This window comes from Lycorma delicatula, chromosome 12, assembly GCF_047948215.1.
Source record: "Lycorma delicatula isolate Av1 chromosome 12, ASM4794821v1, whole genome shotgun sequence".
Classification (NCBI taxonomy): domain Eukaryota; kingdom Metazoa; phylum Arthropoda; class Insecta; order Hemiptera; family Fulgoridae; genus Lycorma; species Lycorma delicatula.
In genome coordinates this window covers 20,281,351-20,296,419 of record NC_134466.1, presented here as the reverse complement: position 1 = coordinate 20,296,419, position 15,069 = coordinate 20,281,351, and the positions used below count along the sequence as shown (strand labels likewise).

The 15,069-nt window shown below is 30.2% G+C and overlaps 1 protein-coding gene across 1 annotated transcript in view; it reads right to left on the bottom strand.

The window, feature by feature from the left end:
• The window catches only part of LOC142333454 (uncharacterized), a 111,851-nt gene extending 98,235 nt beyond the window's left edge, over positions 1-13,616 (bottom strand). Inside the window, exons 1-2 of the mRNA XM_075380597.1 lie at positions 13,406-13,616; positions 1,434-1,490 (exon numbers count right to left, since the gene is read on the bottom strand). Coding sequence (XP_075236712.1) covers positions 1,434-1,490; positions 13,406-13,473 — 125 coding nt within the window. The 5' untranslated portion in view covers positions 13,474-13,616. The remainder of the gene's footprint in view (positions 1-1,433; positions 1,491-13,405) is intronic.
• Between the last annotated feature and the right edge of the window lie 1,453 nt (positions 13,617-15,069).

The following is a 15,069-nucleotide window of genomic DNA, read 5'->3' as shown; positions in this document are numbered from 1 at the left end:
GCGATACACCAGCTTTAATATACCCTCGTCGTATTCTTCTGCCTCCAGTCCATTTAGCCACTGATTAACAGTATTTTAAGGTTCATCGTCACCCGCGAATCGCTTACTACTCAAAAATTCTATCAATTTTCCAAACAAATGGTGAACAGAAGGAGCTAAGTCCGTACCTATATGGTGGGTGATCGTAAATTTTCCATCCAAATATTCTAGATGTGCAACGTGTGGACGTGCATTATCGTGCAGCAAGACGATGACGTCGGTCAGCCGCCCACGTCACCGATTTTGAATGGCGCGCCGTAACTTATGTAAAGTTTCGAAATAGGCTTCTGCAATTATAATTGTTCCACGCGGCATGAAATCGATCAGCAGTATGCCAAACCGATCCCAAAAAACTGTGGCCATCAGTTTTTTGTCCAAACGACTGTGGTTTTACCTTTGTCGGGCTGGTTGGTGATTGAGGATGACGCCATTCACTTGATTGCCGTTTACTGTCTGGCGAGTAATAAAAAGTCCACATTTTATAGCCGGTAACAATTAAATTAAGGAACTCATTACTTTTTTGTACATAGTGCATCAAAAATTCCGAAACAGATCCTATTCGAATTTTTTTGTGACGTTCCGTTAAGATGTCCGGCACCCGACGTGCAAAAATCTTTCTGAGGCCTAAACTATCGTCAACAATGCGACCGGTAACAGCTCTTGAAACATTAGGAAAAAGAAGGGCCACGTCGGAAATCGTTGAGCGACGATGTTTTGTGATTTCATCATTGACCCATTTCAAAAGTCCTAGGTGATTATCGGGACCTCTCCGAATGTTCTTCTTCGTGCGCATTAATTCTGTTATTTCTAAACCATTGGGACATTTCGTTCATTCATTACATTATTACCGTACACAGCAACCAACTGCCTATGAATTTCAACCGGCCTATCCTTTTGTTGGTTTAAAAAACTTATGACCACGTATTTCACAGTCGGCGACAACAACGATTTTCCTATTCGTTTTATAACGTAATAACTCACACGTAATCAAAGATACTACAACGCGACAACTTACAAGTAACAATGCAGTGTGTACATTATTAGCGTGGCCATGAACGACACGCGTTCACCAACCTTAAGGAGATAAATTTCCCTGCGGTCTTTACTTTAGAGATATCCCTCGTATAATTCGTTTGTACTATGTAATTCAAAATCGTAATTAAATTAAGCAGACCGAAAGTAAACACACGTAATAATCCTAAAATTTGTTTAATGTAAAGCAGTTTTGTAAACATACTGTGAACATTTTTTTACATTTAAATCGCAGCGGGCATACCTTGAAATTAAAAAAGTACTATTCGATTACATGTTATACTGCCGATGCTATAATTTATAAAAATTTAGATAACAATGAACAGATGGATTTATATATATCACATATATATTATAAATACCTTCCTTGAAGACCTGGGAATTTTTCATGCTGAACATACGTTTCAGGTGTAAATAGCCTGAAATTTAAAAAAGGAAATGTAATATATTTTAAATCTACATTTACTACATATTATTTATTAACTTAAATTAACGCTGTCAAGATAAACAACACATCGGAAACTATCCCATAACCATGGAAATATTTTCCGTGGTTTAATTGTAATAATTTTCATGTTATGAGACTTATCAGTATTAATAGAATTGTAGAAATTCTACTTTAGCTTTTGTAGCAATATTAATGTTAATTTTTTTTATTTGCATTAAATTTTTTTTCGTTATTGCTGCGTATGTTAAATAATAATAATTAGCTAACAAAGAAAACCGAACAAATCTTTCTAAAGCTGTACAAATTTCTACGATATGTTAATTTCTTCTTTTTTTTAATTTAAAAAACTTATAATGATGGAGCTTTTTAATTTTTGTCAATCAACATATGGAAGAAACTGAACATATGAAAAGAACGAACAACACTCTCAAAGAAAAAAGTGTGGGAATAACGAAAATTCAAGAAAAGGAAATATAGCCAAACCTGATCTATCTTGCCCTCTGAATATTATTCATCGGAGAATAGGTTTATAAATTTAATAGATGTAAGGCATTCAGAATCAGAGCGCTAAAACAAATTCCCCAAACGTTTTTGATTTGCTGATAAACAATGTTTGTCTAATGACAATAATTAAAATAGTACAAAACTTGTTGCCATTAATACGTACTTATTATTTACTCATTAATACTTAGTCATGCCGCTCCACTGCAAAATTTCCTTACCGATTAAGCCAATATATCTTTTCTGTGATAAGCAATCGTGAATCGCTATTCAAAATATTAGAAATTGGAGTAGGTAGTAAACCACTAAAGATAATTAAGGATACTTGAACAAAAACAGATCCAAAAGTTAAATACTCGGAGAATTAGTCCCTGATAAATACAGCGAAGAAAGGATTCAAGATCAGTGCTTGGGAAAATGTGCCTTGCTAATTAACTAAAATAAAGGGTCACTGGAGAATAAGAAATTAGAAAGAAGACTAGCATATAACTATAACTATGTCTAGCATATAACAGAAAACAAAAATAAATTTTAAAAAAGAAATAAAAAAGTAATTATTGCACAGGAGTGAGACCAGAAGTACTGCGTGCAATTGAATTCCATTCTCTGAACGGTATTGGACATATGAAATTGATTAAGATTTAGGGGGAGGAGAATATTAAGACGAGTTATTGGACCCAAAGTGAATGAATGTACAAAATGGAAGATGTAATGAGAAAAAGGAGGCAAAACTACTTCTTACACTTATACAGAATGGATGGAGGAAAGCTAACGAAAACTATCAACTACTTTTATATATATAAAACCATAAAAATCACTGGATAAAGAAAATAGTAAAGAATATTGTAGAGGTGAACATTAAAGAACAAGCAATTTTTTGCAGTAGAAATTCAGAGAAAAAGATAAAAGTTTGAAGGTTTTTAAGGATCGTAACAGAAGAGAAGGAGCGGGCCACTTAGAGAAGAGAAGAAAAGCAGCGATAGTTTCAATGAAGTATTTCGGAGAATCTAAGACTGTGAAGAAGAATGAGAACAGTAAAACCTATAAAAGTATTGTTATATGTAATTCGTAGATGGCAGACAGAAATAAGGATAATTTATATTTATTTTATTATTAATTAATTAAATTTTAAACAAAAAAGTGTGCAATTAAAAAACTTTTTAAAAGTTAAATCTTTAAAAAAAATTATTTACCTTTCACATTTACAATGTGCGATAAAGTAATTTTAATATAAAGTAATTTTAATTTTAATATTGTACAAAAATTATAATATTTTTCCCGAAAAATACAGAAAAATATACCGTCTGAATAGTCGATATACCTGTTAGCATCTTGGCTTCAGATTATATTAAGTAATTAATTTTTTAAAAATTAATTAAGGTAGAGGAATTTCAAAGTGTGCTTGTAAGGTGCAAACGAGGTAAGGCCCTACATATACCCTCTGAAATTTATAATATTATGCCGGTTTTGGACAATATGTCCTAAATTTGTTTAATACTATAATCGGCTGTGTTTTTACTCCTTCTGCGAAGTAAAGGTAGTATTTTGATCGCGAAAAATTTCTGTTTTCAGATTTCAACGGAAATTTCCATTTTGACCATTCCGGAATCCATTTTGACTAGTTTCGGCGTGACGTCTGTACGTATGTATCTCGCATAACTCAAAAACGATCAGCCGCAGGATGTTGAAATATTGGATTTAGGACTATTGTAACATCTAGTTATTGCAATCGACTGAACACCAAAAGTGTCAAAAAAAATACCAAAGTCCGAAAAGAATTTGATGCCCTCATTAAGATCTTTTCAATTTTATATATATATATATATATATATATATATAAGTGGTACTTATTTTCATTGGTTCCAGAGTTATAGCCAAATAATTTTTTAATTAATGAAATATTTGGATCTTTTATGGGGAAGGCACATTGGATTGAATCAGAGTTCATCTCCTTTTTATAAGTATTTTTTTAAATTTAAATATATTAATTTATCAATAATTATTAACCCGTGTTTGTAAAAAAAAATCCAATGAATAATTATTCAATAACAATAAAAAAAAAATATGAAAAAATTAGAAGTTGTTAGTAAAATAAAATGTTATGTACTTTTAAAAATGAGTATATGTAATTTAATAGGCATTATTACATTATTACAAAGGTTTATGTGTAACAGATATGGTGAAACATCTCATTATTTAATATTAATTGACAATTATAATTTAGAATCGTATTATTTTTGGATTTTTAGTTTAATTTCTGTTTAATTTTATTTTATTATTCTGGATTTTCAGTTTAATTTTATCTAGATTAAAGTTAACCACAGAGTGATTGAAAAATAGACCTTCACAAGAACAACACGCACACACACACACACACACACACGCGCGCGCGCGGGCGCACTGAGGCACACATGCCCGATCATTAATAAACTGGAAAAGATTCTTATCTTTTAGTTTATGACTCCTCTGATATTTCAGACAATATTCTCCCTAGGTCGGAGTTGATCATCATTTGGTTTATTTGTTTTTTGTTGCATATCATTTAATTTCTCTTTGGTTTGATATAATACTTCCGATCTTAATTTGTGATCACGTTTTCATTGTTTTCAAATTTTTTCTCACTTTATATTCATCATCCTCCCTTAACCTTTTTTTTTCTTTCCTTGTTCTTAACGTTTTCTTCTTCATAGTCATCTTCTTGTTGTTTTTTTGAGATATATTTCTTCATGTTATCTTTCATTTTCATTATTCATCAAACAATCCAATAATACAAACGGAATATTTTACACATTAAGGTCGTAATTAACATTTGCAACCAGCATACAGGACTTCAATAATCGGAATAGTTTAATTATTATTAACTATTATTTATATGACACACCAGAAACCTGAAACGTTTGTTAATCAGTAACTCACGAAGATACGAATAATACTGATCTAGTAATATCAGTAATAAACGGACTTTTATTCTATTCTTATATTTCATGTAAGATTGTTGAATTAATAATTGTATAAATATTTGTTGATAATAAAAATTAATATTTCAGCGATTATGTCACTGTTCATTTCATTAAAGAATTGCAGGATCGTATCACACTTTCAAATGAAATAAGTTTAAACGAAGCGCAGCAAAAAATGTGTATATGTAATTTAATAAGCGTCCAAGGAAGTCATGTTGTGTCAAAATCAGATTTTTCTAGATGAGCTGGTAAGAGGACAAGGTAAGAGATAAAACCGATCCTATTAACTAGAGAGGGATTGCTCTTAATAAAAACTATTGTCAAGTACTTTACATTTGTTCTAATCAGGAGACAGACACGGTGGTGCAAAACAGGAAACTTTTGCGTGGATTTAGGTATGATTTATTTATTTATTTATTTATTTACAATTTAAAACTTACATGGTCATCCGTCAGACCTAAGTCTGTCGACAGATATACTAAAGAGTATTATTACATTATTAAGTGGTTAATGTAATAACCAATTTTATGTAACAACTAAAGATATTATTAGTTTTATAATACTTATAATAGTAGTACAATTATAAAAATTAATTTTACAAAATTAGACTAAATATTTAAAAACTAATGAACAAATTATTTCTTTAATAATTGTAATGTATTAGATTTAGTAACTAAAATTATATTCAAGAAACAAAACTATACTTAATTACAACAACGAATTACACAATTAATATCTTGTTGCAACAATTACATAAAGAAAATAAATAACTAAGCTTTAACCATTCAACAATACATTATTTATTGATTTACAATAATTATCAACATTAAAATAATAACTATAATCATGTTATAATTGTCTGGACTGCCAGTATAAATCCAACATGAATCCTGTTAGTACCTATTACGTTATAATTAATGATACAAAATGCATTGATAATATTTTGCTTTTCAGTCTCCTGATTAATATTAAACTTAGGTAAATGACAAAAAAGTTAATCGCTGTATTTTTTTATTTTTAAAAGCGCATTTGATACCGGAAATAAGAATAAGTTATTTTAAAAATTATCCAGCATCGGTGCAAATTACAAAATGGTAAATATTTAAAAAAGATTACTTATTCTAAGTCAAAAAAACCTTAAATAGCGATTAAATTCAGCTAAAAAGTTATTTTTCAGGAGGGCTATATTTCACCCTTGTTATTTCCATAAGATTAGCGTAATTTTTTGAACAGAATGTTGTTAGAGAAGTAAGAATAAATCATGCAAATTAGATTAATATTTTGTTATTTGCAGATTATCTTGTCATCCTTTCTAACTCATAAAAATTGAAACACATTTAAGTGGCAATGTTAGCACAGTACTTTTATATTAATAATAATTGTAAGTGAATACTGCGAAGACGAAGGCAATTATCTTTTGACAGAGAGGGAAATCTAAACAAATGAAGCCTATAAATTGGAGAAATTGAAAGACTTGATAAATAAAGATACTTAAAATTACTTTTTTTATCATCAGGAATTACTCATAAGAATATTGATTATATGACTAAAAAAGCCATGTTTGGAACGGCGACTATTTTAGGTTATTTAACTAAGCATTTGCCACCGTTAGTGTTAATACAATTGTATAAATTAATGTTTCACTTACTTTTAAAAGTATATACCAGAGTTCTTTCGAAGCCGGTACTCCCTCATCGGCGATTTCCCAAAATATGTTAATTCAACTTCAAATGTATAATTGTATTTAAAGTAAAATTATTACGTTCATAATAGTCGGTCGTCAAGAAACCAGACTATTAGAGAAATTTTATATATATTTGAATAAGAATAAATTGATGAATTAACAGATCAGATTCGATAATGATATCCTTTATGAACAAATTATATAATAATTAATTATTAATAGGTTGGTAACATTTCATTTAATATTAAATCTATTTCATAAACGTCGCAAACATCTTACAAACATGACGTCACAGTTTTATTGACGTACAATTTAATTTTATTTCTTGATGATGGAGTAACGGCTCCAAAAGTACTCGGATATAAACTTTTAAAATTGTTGGAATTTTGGAAATGTTTGTAGAATATTCCGCATCATTCCTACTACAAAGAAGATCTCGAAAGTTCTTCATCAATATAAAACTGGTGTGTGTAGTAGCACATAAAAGCGCATAGGTTAAGATCGAAGGCGAAGTGTAAAACATTATTTCTTGACATTGAATGAATTCAGAATCACTCAGTGTTATGTAAAATGTAAAATATTATTGAGAAGTGTATAAACATTGGCGTAGTGAACGGGTTTAAAAGGATACGTAAATATAACGGTTAAATATAAACGGAAACCAAGAAATCAAAGCTTTTGCGAGCAGACGAAACAGATGATGAATGACAGCAACGGCTTCAGAATATGAAGGAACGTATCGAAGGCGGCTGAATCTGCGGACCAACGGGAACATCGTTTACAAGAAATGCAGACATTTCTTCGATATCACTTCGCGAGAAACAGAATTTGAGGACCGACGTGAATGCCCGTCTACAGGCAAAGCGGATCTAAGCTTTGCTGGTTAATTAAATTAAATCAAATTAAAAATTAAATTTTACATATTTATATAGCTGCATGTATACAATACATTTGTACAAATTTGAGTAGTTGAATAGTTATTGTACTGTATTTTATTCGAATGTCCAAAACACATGTTCTTTTTTCAAACTCCTCACGTTTTTTATTCTAACCACAATGTTTAGGATAATAAACAGGCTAGTTTTGAAAGGTTATTTACAAAAGCTGTAGTACGTAGCTTAAAATCTAATAATGTGTTAAACGAAAAGGTACACCTGTTTATAAACCGAAAGAAGATGTCAACAAGTGGTGGGGGGGGATACTTTAAAGCGTTATACGAAGGAAATGAATTATATAGCGGAGTTATAGAGGAAGAAGAGGAAGTCGAACAGGATGAAAAAAAAAGATACAACACTGAGATAGGAATTTAAGAAAGTATTACAAGATTTGAATGATAGAAAAGTTCCTGGAATAGACGGAATATCTGCAGAATTTCTGTGGAGTGCAAGTGAGGAAGCGATAGATAGATTACACAAACTGGTGTGGAATATTTACGAAAAAGGGGAAGCTCCGAAAGACTTTAAAAAGAGTGTTAGAGTTATGATAATAAAGAAACCAGAAGCAGATAAAAGTGAAGAATACAGAACAATTACCTTAACTACTCCAGTATCAAAAATCTTAACTAAAATTCTGTACAGAAGAATTGAAAGAAGAGTAGAAAAAGTATAAGGAGAAGACCAATTTGATTTCAGGTAAAGTATAGGTACAAGGAAAGCAATTTTAGAGCTCAGATTAATAGTAAAAGGAAGATTAAAGAAAAAACCTACATACTTTGCATTTCTAGACTTTAACTAAATATTTAAAAAAATTCTAAAATAAAATCCTTTGAATAAAATCCAGAAAAAAGGAAACCCACATAAACAAATTAAAGAAACAAAACATGCTGTACTAACATAAGGACACTGTTTAGACAAACCCCCTATGAATCGAATATCCTGACTTCCTAAAAAACAATGAATAAAAATCCCAGAAAACAAAAAAGGAATGACCTAAACACAGCATGAATCAATAATGAATAAAAGAAAGAGATAAAGAACCGAGAGAAAGAGTAAAAAATATAAATCCCAATTGTCTAAGAGTAGAAAAAGCAATAATCTTCCTCAAATCATTTTCTAAATAAGCAGCAAACCCAGACAAAATCATAGTAATCAAAGAAAAAATCATCAAAAAATAAAATGTGCAACATTTAAAAAAATTAGGGATTAACTACAGAAATAGAACAATTGCTAACATTTACAGGAACCAAATTGCAAGATTAATAATCGGAGAATATTAGAAAGAAACCGTAATACAAAAGGAGTCTGACTAGGATGTTCCTAATCTCCGTTACTTTTTAGTTTTTATGTAGAACTGGCAGTTAATGATGTTAAAGAACAATTTAGATCCGAAGTAACAGTGCATGGTGAAATGATAAAGATGCTACGATTTTCTGATAGTATAGTAATTCTAGCTGAGTGTAAAAAAGATTTAGAATGAAACAATTGCCAACATTTACAGGAATCAAAGAGCAACAGTAATAATTGAAGAACATAAGAAAGAATCCGTAATAAGAAAGGGAGTCCGACAAGTGTGTTCCCTATCATGGAATGGAATGGAATGGAATGCAAAGTTGGCAGGAGTTTATTACTCCCTACTCAATCGCAGAACCTGGACAGAGTCCCTTGCTGCTGGATCATTCTAATCGGGCTTGTTTTTTTTTTAAAGGGTTATTTTAAATAGCGGGTCTAATTTTTTTCAAGTTTTGTTTATTATTATTTAGTGTTTTAAGGACGGATTTAATTGCATTCCAATCCGTTGTTAAACCAGCGTTATCGAACCCATTTTACGGGCAGACCGCGGAAGGCTAGGCTTATAAAGCCTGTCCTCCCGACGTAATTCCCCTTCAGACCGTCCACTGAAGTCCTTTCGGTGCTAACTCTTTAATAGGCTAGCAGGAATACGCCACAACGGGGCACTACCTGTAAGGAGGGAGCAATGCGTCCCCTTTTCCGGAGGAGTCGCAATTGCTGAGTTATTTTATCTTACTGTAAGTTTTGAAAAGGAGAGGTTGTGTAGAAGCTCTTCATCCGCTTCTGGTATGGCTGCCCTTCAGGACGCATCTCTGCTGGACTCTGTTCCGGACTCCAGTCCGTGATGTTGAGACGAGTGGCTGGTCTTCCTACTTCTTCATCTTCATCTTCTCCCTCTTCTTCTTCCGAAGACCTCTTCGTTCTGTTCCCTATCACCGTTACTTTTTAATTTTTACATAGAACTACCAGTTGATGACGTTAAAGGACAATTTAGATTCGGAGTAACAGTGCAGGGTGAAAAGATAAAAATATTACGATTTGCTGATGATATAGTAATTCTAGCTGATAGTAAAAAGGATTTAGAAGAAACAATGAATGGGATGGATGAAGTCCTTCGCAACAACTACAGCATGTAAATAAACAAGCAAAAACAAAAGCAATGAAATGTTGTAGAAATAATAGATGGACCACTAAATATAAAAACAGGAAGAGAAAAGATTACAGAGGTAGATGAATTTAGTTACATGGGAAGTAGAATTACTAAATATGGATGAAGTTTTAGTCAAAAATATAATTGTTTACATCAAAAATAAATTTAAACGTCAGTAAAACATTTTTGAAAGTATATTTGAAGCTAGATTTACATGGAATTGAAACTTGAATGAGAAAAAAAGATTAGAAGCTTTTGAAAAGCTTTGTTCAGCAGAATGTTAAAAATCAGACGGATGGATAAAGTGAAAATGGAAGAGGTGTATCGGCAAATTGATGAAAAAAGAAGCATTTGGAAAATATAGTTAAAAGAATAGGCAGACTTATAAGCGACATCTTACGGTATCCTGGAATAGTCGCTTTCGTATTAGACAGACAGGTACATAAGAAAGGTTTTGCCAGCAGGCAACGTTTGTAATATGTAAAATAAATTGGTAGGGATGTCGGATGTAGGGATATACGAGATGAAACGACTGGCACTGGATATGGAATCTTGGAGAGCTGTATCAAACCAGACAAATGGTTTAAGACACAAAAAATACAAAAAGGAGATTTATGTTCGTTGACAAAAGTTACTGACAATTTTTCTAAAAAAGAATTAGAAGGGCTTAGAAGAAATTATGATCCCGAGCAACGCCGGCTATACAAGCTAATTTATGATAAGTATGTAAGTCATTTTTTGTGATTAATATGATTCATTGCAACATAATAATATATTTTGAACATAATAATTATATATGGGTATCTGTTTTATATTTTGGAATATCTTTTCAATTCTTTTGTTGCGAGACCTTGTATCTTAAACATTATATAAATTTTACGTTATATTAAAATCAGTAATGAAAATCCCTTCATTATTTAAATATGAAGCGTTAATTAATAGTAGGCTGCAGAGATGTCACAATAATTTGGACGTATATCAGGAGAGATAATACGAGTAGGTCCGTGGAATCCCGTAGAACAGGTTCTTTTTACATTATTCCTTGGTGATTCAGAACCGAGTACAGACGAGTCAAAAGATAAACTTAAAAGTTAACGTCAGTACCTAAACCTAACGTTTACCTAAGCTTATGATCGGAGAGTGGAAATAATTATTCAACTGAGTAAAAGTTTTTTAGTTAAAACTGCTCCAATCTTTTTCAAAAATATTTCTTCTTGTACGGATTTATCCGTGAAATTTGGCTCCACATACAAAAAATGTTGTTATAAAAATTAGCATAACGAAAATGTTGTCTGTACGACAGACATTCTCGTTTAAATTTCATTTGCTCTTTCCCTGTAACCGAAAATATATATTTTTTTAAATTATATGTTTTAACATATAGTACTTAAACTGAATACTGATTCATCGTATATAAATCGTGGATGAACAACTCTTCTTTGAAAGACTGTCAACAAATTTTACAATTCCTTATACTGACCATATATCTAACGACTATTTTTTCTATCCTAATAATGCTTTCTAAATTTTTTAATGTAAATAAATAACCTTCAAATTGAAAAATTCCATAAATTATCATACTTCTGCTACTTGAATTGGAAAAATTAGATTAAAGAAAAGATCAAAATTAATTTTTTGACTTCAGTCATTTGACTGGTTTGATGAATCTCTCCATGATTCCCTATCCCTATCTCCAACTTCGGTAATCTCCCTACATCCTACATCCCTACTAATCTGTTTTACATAATCTGTTGCACAATTTTTCCCTTCCACTTGTCCCTGGAATATCAAAGCGACTATTCCAGGATGACTTAATAAGTGGCCTACAAGTCTATCTCTTCTTTTAACTATAATTTTTCAAATGCTTCTTTCTTTATCAATTCGTCGCAACACCTCTTCATTTTTCATTTTATCCACCCTTCTGATTTTTAACATTCTTCCTATAGCAATCAAAAATGGGGTACACAACTATATGTTACAACATTCCTAAATCCAAAATATCAACATCCTACTGCTAATCGTTTTCGAGTTATGCGAGATACATACATACGTAGAGACGTCACGCTGAAACTAGTCCAAATGGATATTTCCGTTGAAATCTGAAAACCGAAATTTATCGCGATCACAATACTTCTTTTACTTCGTACAAGGAAGCAAAAATCAAAGTTTGTTAAAGATAATTAAAAGAAGAATTTAATTGATAAAATGGAATAAGGAAGGTTATAAAATGTTGTAAACTGCAATTTTACGAGTAATCTTCAACCCTTTTACAAGGTTTCAAAACTCTTTGTACACTGAGAACCCTCACCCAAGTAAAAGAGAAGAAATGTTAACAAAAACCTTATTTTTTAAGGAAAAATAATGGTTTATATGGAACAATTTTCAGTTGTTTTATTTTCTATCTGCATTTCCGACGACTTTTTTTTATTCGTCTAAAAAAAGCTGAAGTAAAATCCACCTCAAGCAAGGCATTTTTCACATGCCGATTTAAATTCTGTTAATTCAGCATCATAGATACAGATTATGATAACATAATTATCGTACATTAAACTGTACATGAAACATTAATTGAAATAGCGCCAACACACAAATATATATGCTCATAAATTTGTGTAACCATCGTTCCAGAAACTTTGCATTCGCATATTAATAAAAAAAGAAGCGAATAGAGGTTTTTTACAGAAAAAAATTATTTTCCGTCTGTTATTCACAACAGCCGGAAATGTAAAAATTATTTCTTATCAGATTCATGCGAAGGAACTTTGTTAAACTTTTACAGACCTACTCGAATTTTAAGTAGAAAGTAAGTAAAATATGTAAATAGAATAACATCTTTAAATTAAATTAGACAGGTTTCAAATAAGCAATTATTAAAAAAATTATTTTTTTTTCAAATGACTTTTTTTATATAAATACTTTTTTAATTCTTCTTTAATTTTTTTTGTTTTTTTTAAGAGTGCGCCGAATTAATAACAACAACCAAAAAATTAATTACTGGTGAAAACTTAAATAATAGTCAAAATTTAAATTAGAATTCAAAAAGTATTTTTTTTTCTTTCTTTAAGTTTGTATTGCTTTTAAATTAATTTTTTTTTTTTGAATTATATTTTCAAAACTTTTTTCATATTTATTAAATCTATTAAGACTATCCTATTTAAACTACATTCAAACTACAACTAAAATAATCTTTTGATAAATCTTGAGTATTCTGTTTTCCTTTCTGATTAACCAAATTACACAGGCCAGGTATTTAGAATTAAATTTTTTTAAGGTAATTTTTAAATACTTCTTATATTACAAGAATATTTTCATTTCAATAATTCTAAACCCACACACAAATACACAGATCTTTAAAGTACTTACTCTTTTTCATCATAAACTTTCTCCGCACTGATCATAAAAAAGCTCATAACGTAGATTATGATTCGCATGTTCAAAACTCTTAACTTTTTCGTAGAATATGAATAATTGTATAAATTTTTTAACCTTATCAATTCAGAATACAAGATAGATCGATACTGCTAACTCCAATACTCAAGATATACGCTGTTAATGCTCTTATATATATATATATATATATATTCTCGTACATTGACGTCATTCGATTGAATATGTAGCTTACAAATAGAAGAGATACACTTGGCACAGGATACCCCCACCCAACTTCATGCAACGTATACTATTTTATTTTTCAATACGTGTTTTTTAATAAATGAAAAATAAAAAAAAATGTAAGGTTGAACCAAATATATTCCTTACTCTCCTATTTTTCTATCTGCTTCGTCCCCGATCTTTAAATTAAAAAATAAATAAACATTTTTCTAAATTAGATAGGTTTCTACCGGGTAGGTCTAGTGGTGAAGGCGTCTTCGCAAATCAGTTGATTTCGAAGTCGAGAGTTCCAACGTTCAAATCCTAGTAAAGGCAGTTATTTTATACGGATTTGAATACTAGATCGTGAATACCGGTGTTCTTTGGTGGTCGGGTTTTAATTAACTACACATCTCCGACATGGTCGACCTGAGGCCGTACAAGACTACACTTTATTTACACTCCTACATATCATCCTCATTCAACCTCTGAAGTAATACCTGACCGTGATTCTCGAAGTGTAAACAAAAAAAAAAACTTCTAAAGTTCTAGACTTCTAAAAAAAACGAATTTAAATAATTTCAAATATTTCACAAAAAAAAATAATAAATAAAAAAATTGTTTAAGAATAATATAAATTAGAATATGTAAATAAGAATAATATATGTTTTTTTTTTCTTTACTTGAATGAACTATTTTATAAGTGTTTAATTTTTTCTTAAAAGGTTTTTTTTTATTTTTATGAACAGAGTTACAATTTCGCAGAAAAATTAATAGTATCAAAGCAAATACGATACATTTGTATCTCGATGTAAATAAGAAAACAAACGTAGAAAAATATCATGAGTAAAGGTACTTTGAAATATTCATAATATTTTACCTTAAGTTTATTTCAACTTGCTTTAGTTTTCGAAAATAGTATTGAAATACCCAAACGAGAACAAGGTATATATTATATATTATAACATTACGCTATACTGAAAAGTATAAGTCGTCGTAGGTGACGAAAATTGAAAGAAAATTTCATATTGTCCGGAGAGACAATTTCTTTAAAAAATTAATCGCATAACGGGACCACCAGATAAACTGATCCTATATAAAAATAAAATAAAAAATATTTTATATTTACAAATTTCTAAGAATAATTATCTTCTTCAATTTTTTAGTTGTAATTATAAAATCTTATATACAGTTGGAAATATAGATATATTATAAATATATATATATATTTTTTTTTTTCAGTTAAACATATAATAATCTTTATTTATGCTTTGTTCTATGGCTTTCAAATAGCTATTTCAACCGTTGTAGTTATTAAATAGAAGCAAGACAAGTGAAAACTTATAACAAATTTTTTAAGCGTCAAAATTCACAAAACGTTATACAATTTCTCTAGTTAAAAAGTAATGTTATTAACTCAACATAAAAAGTAGCGT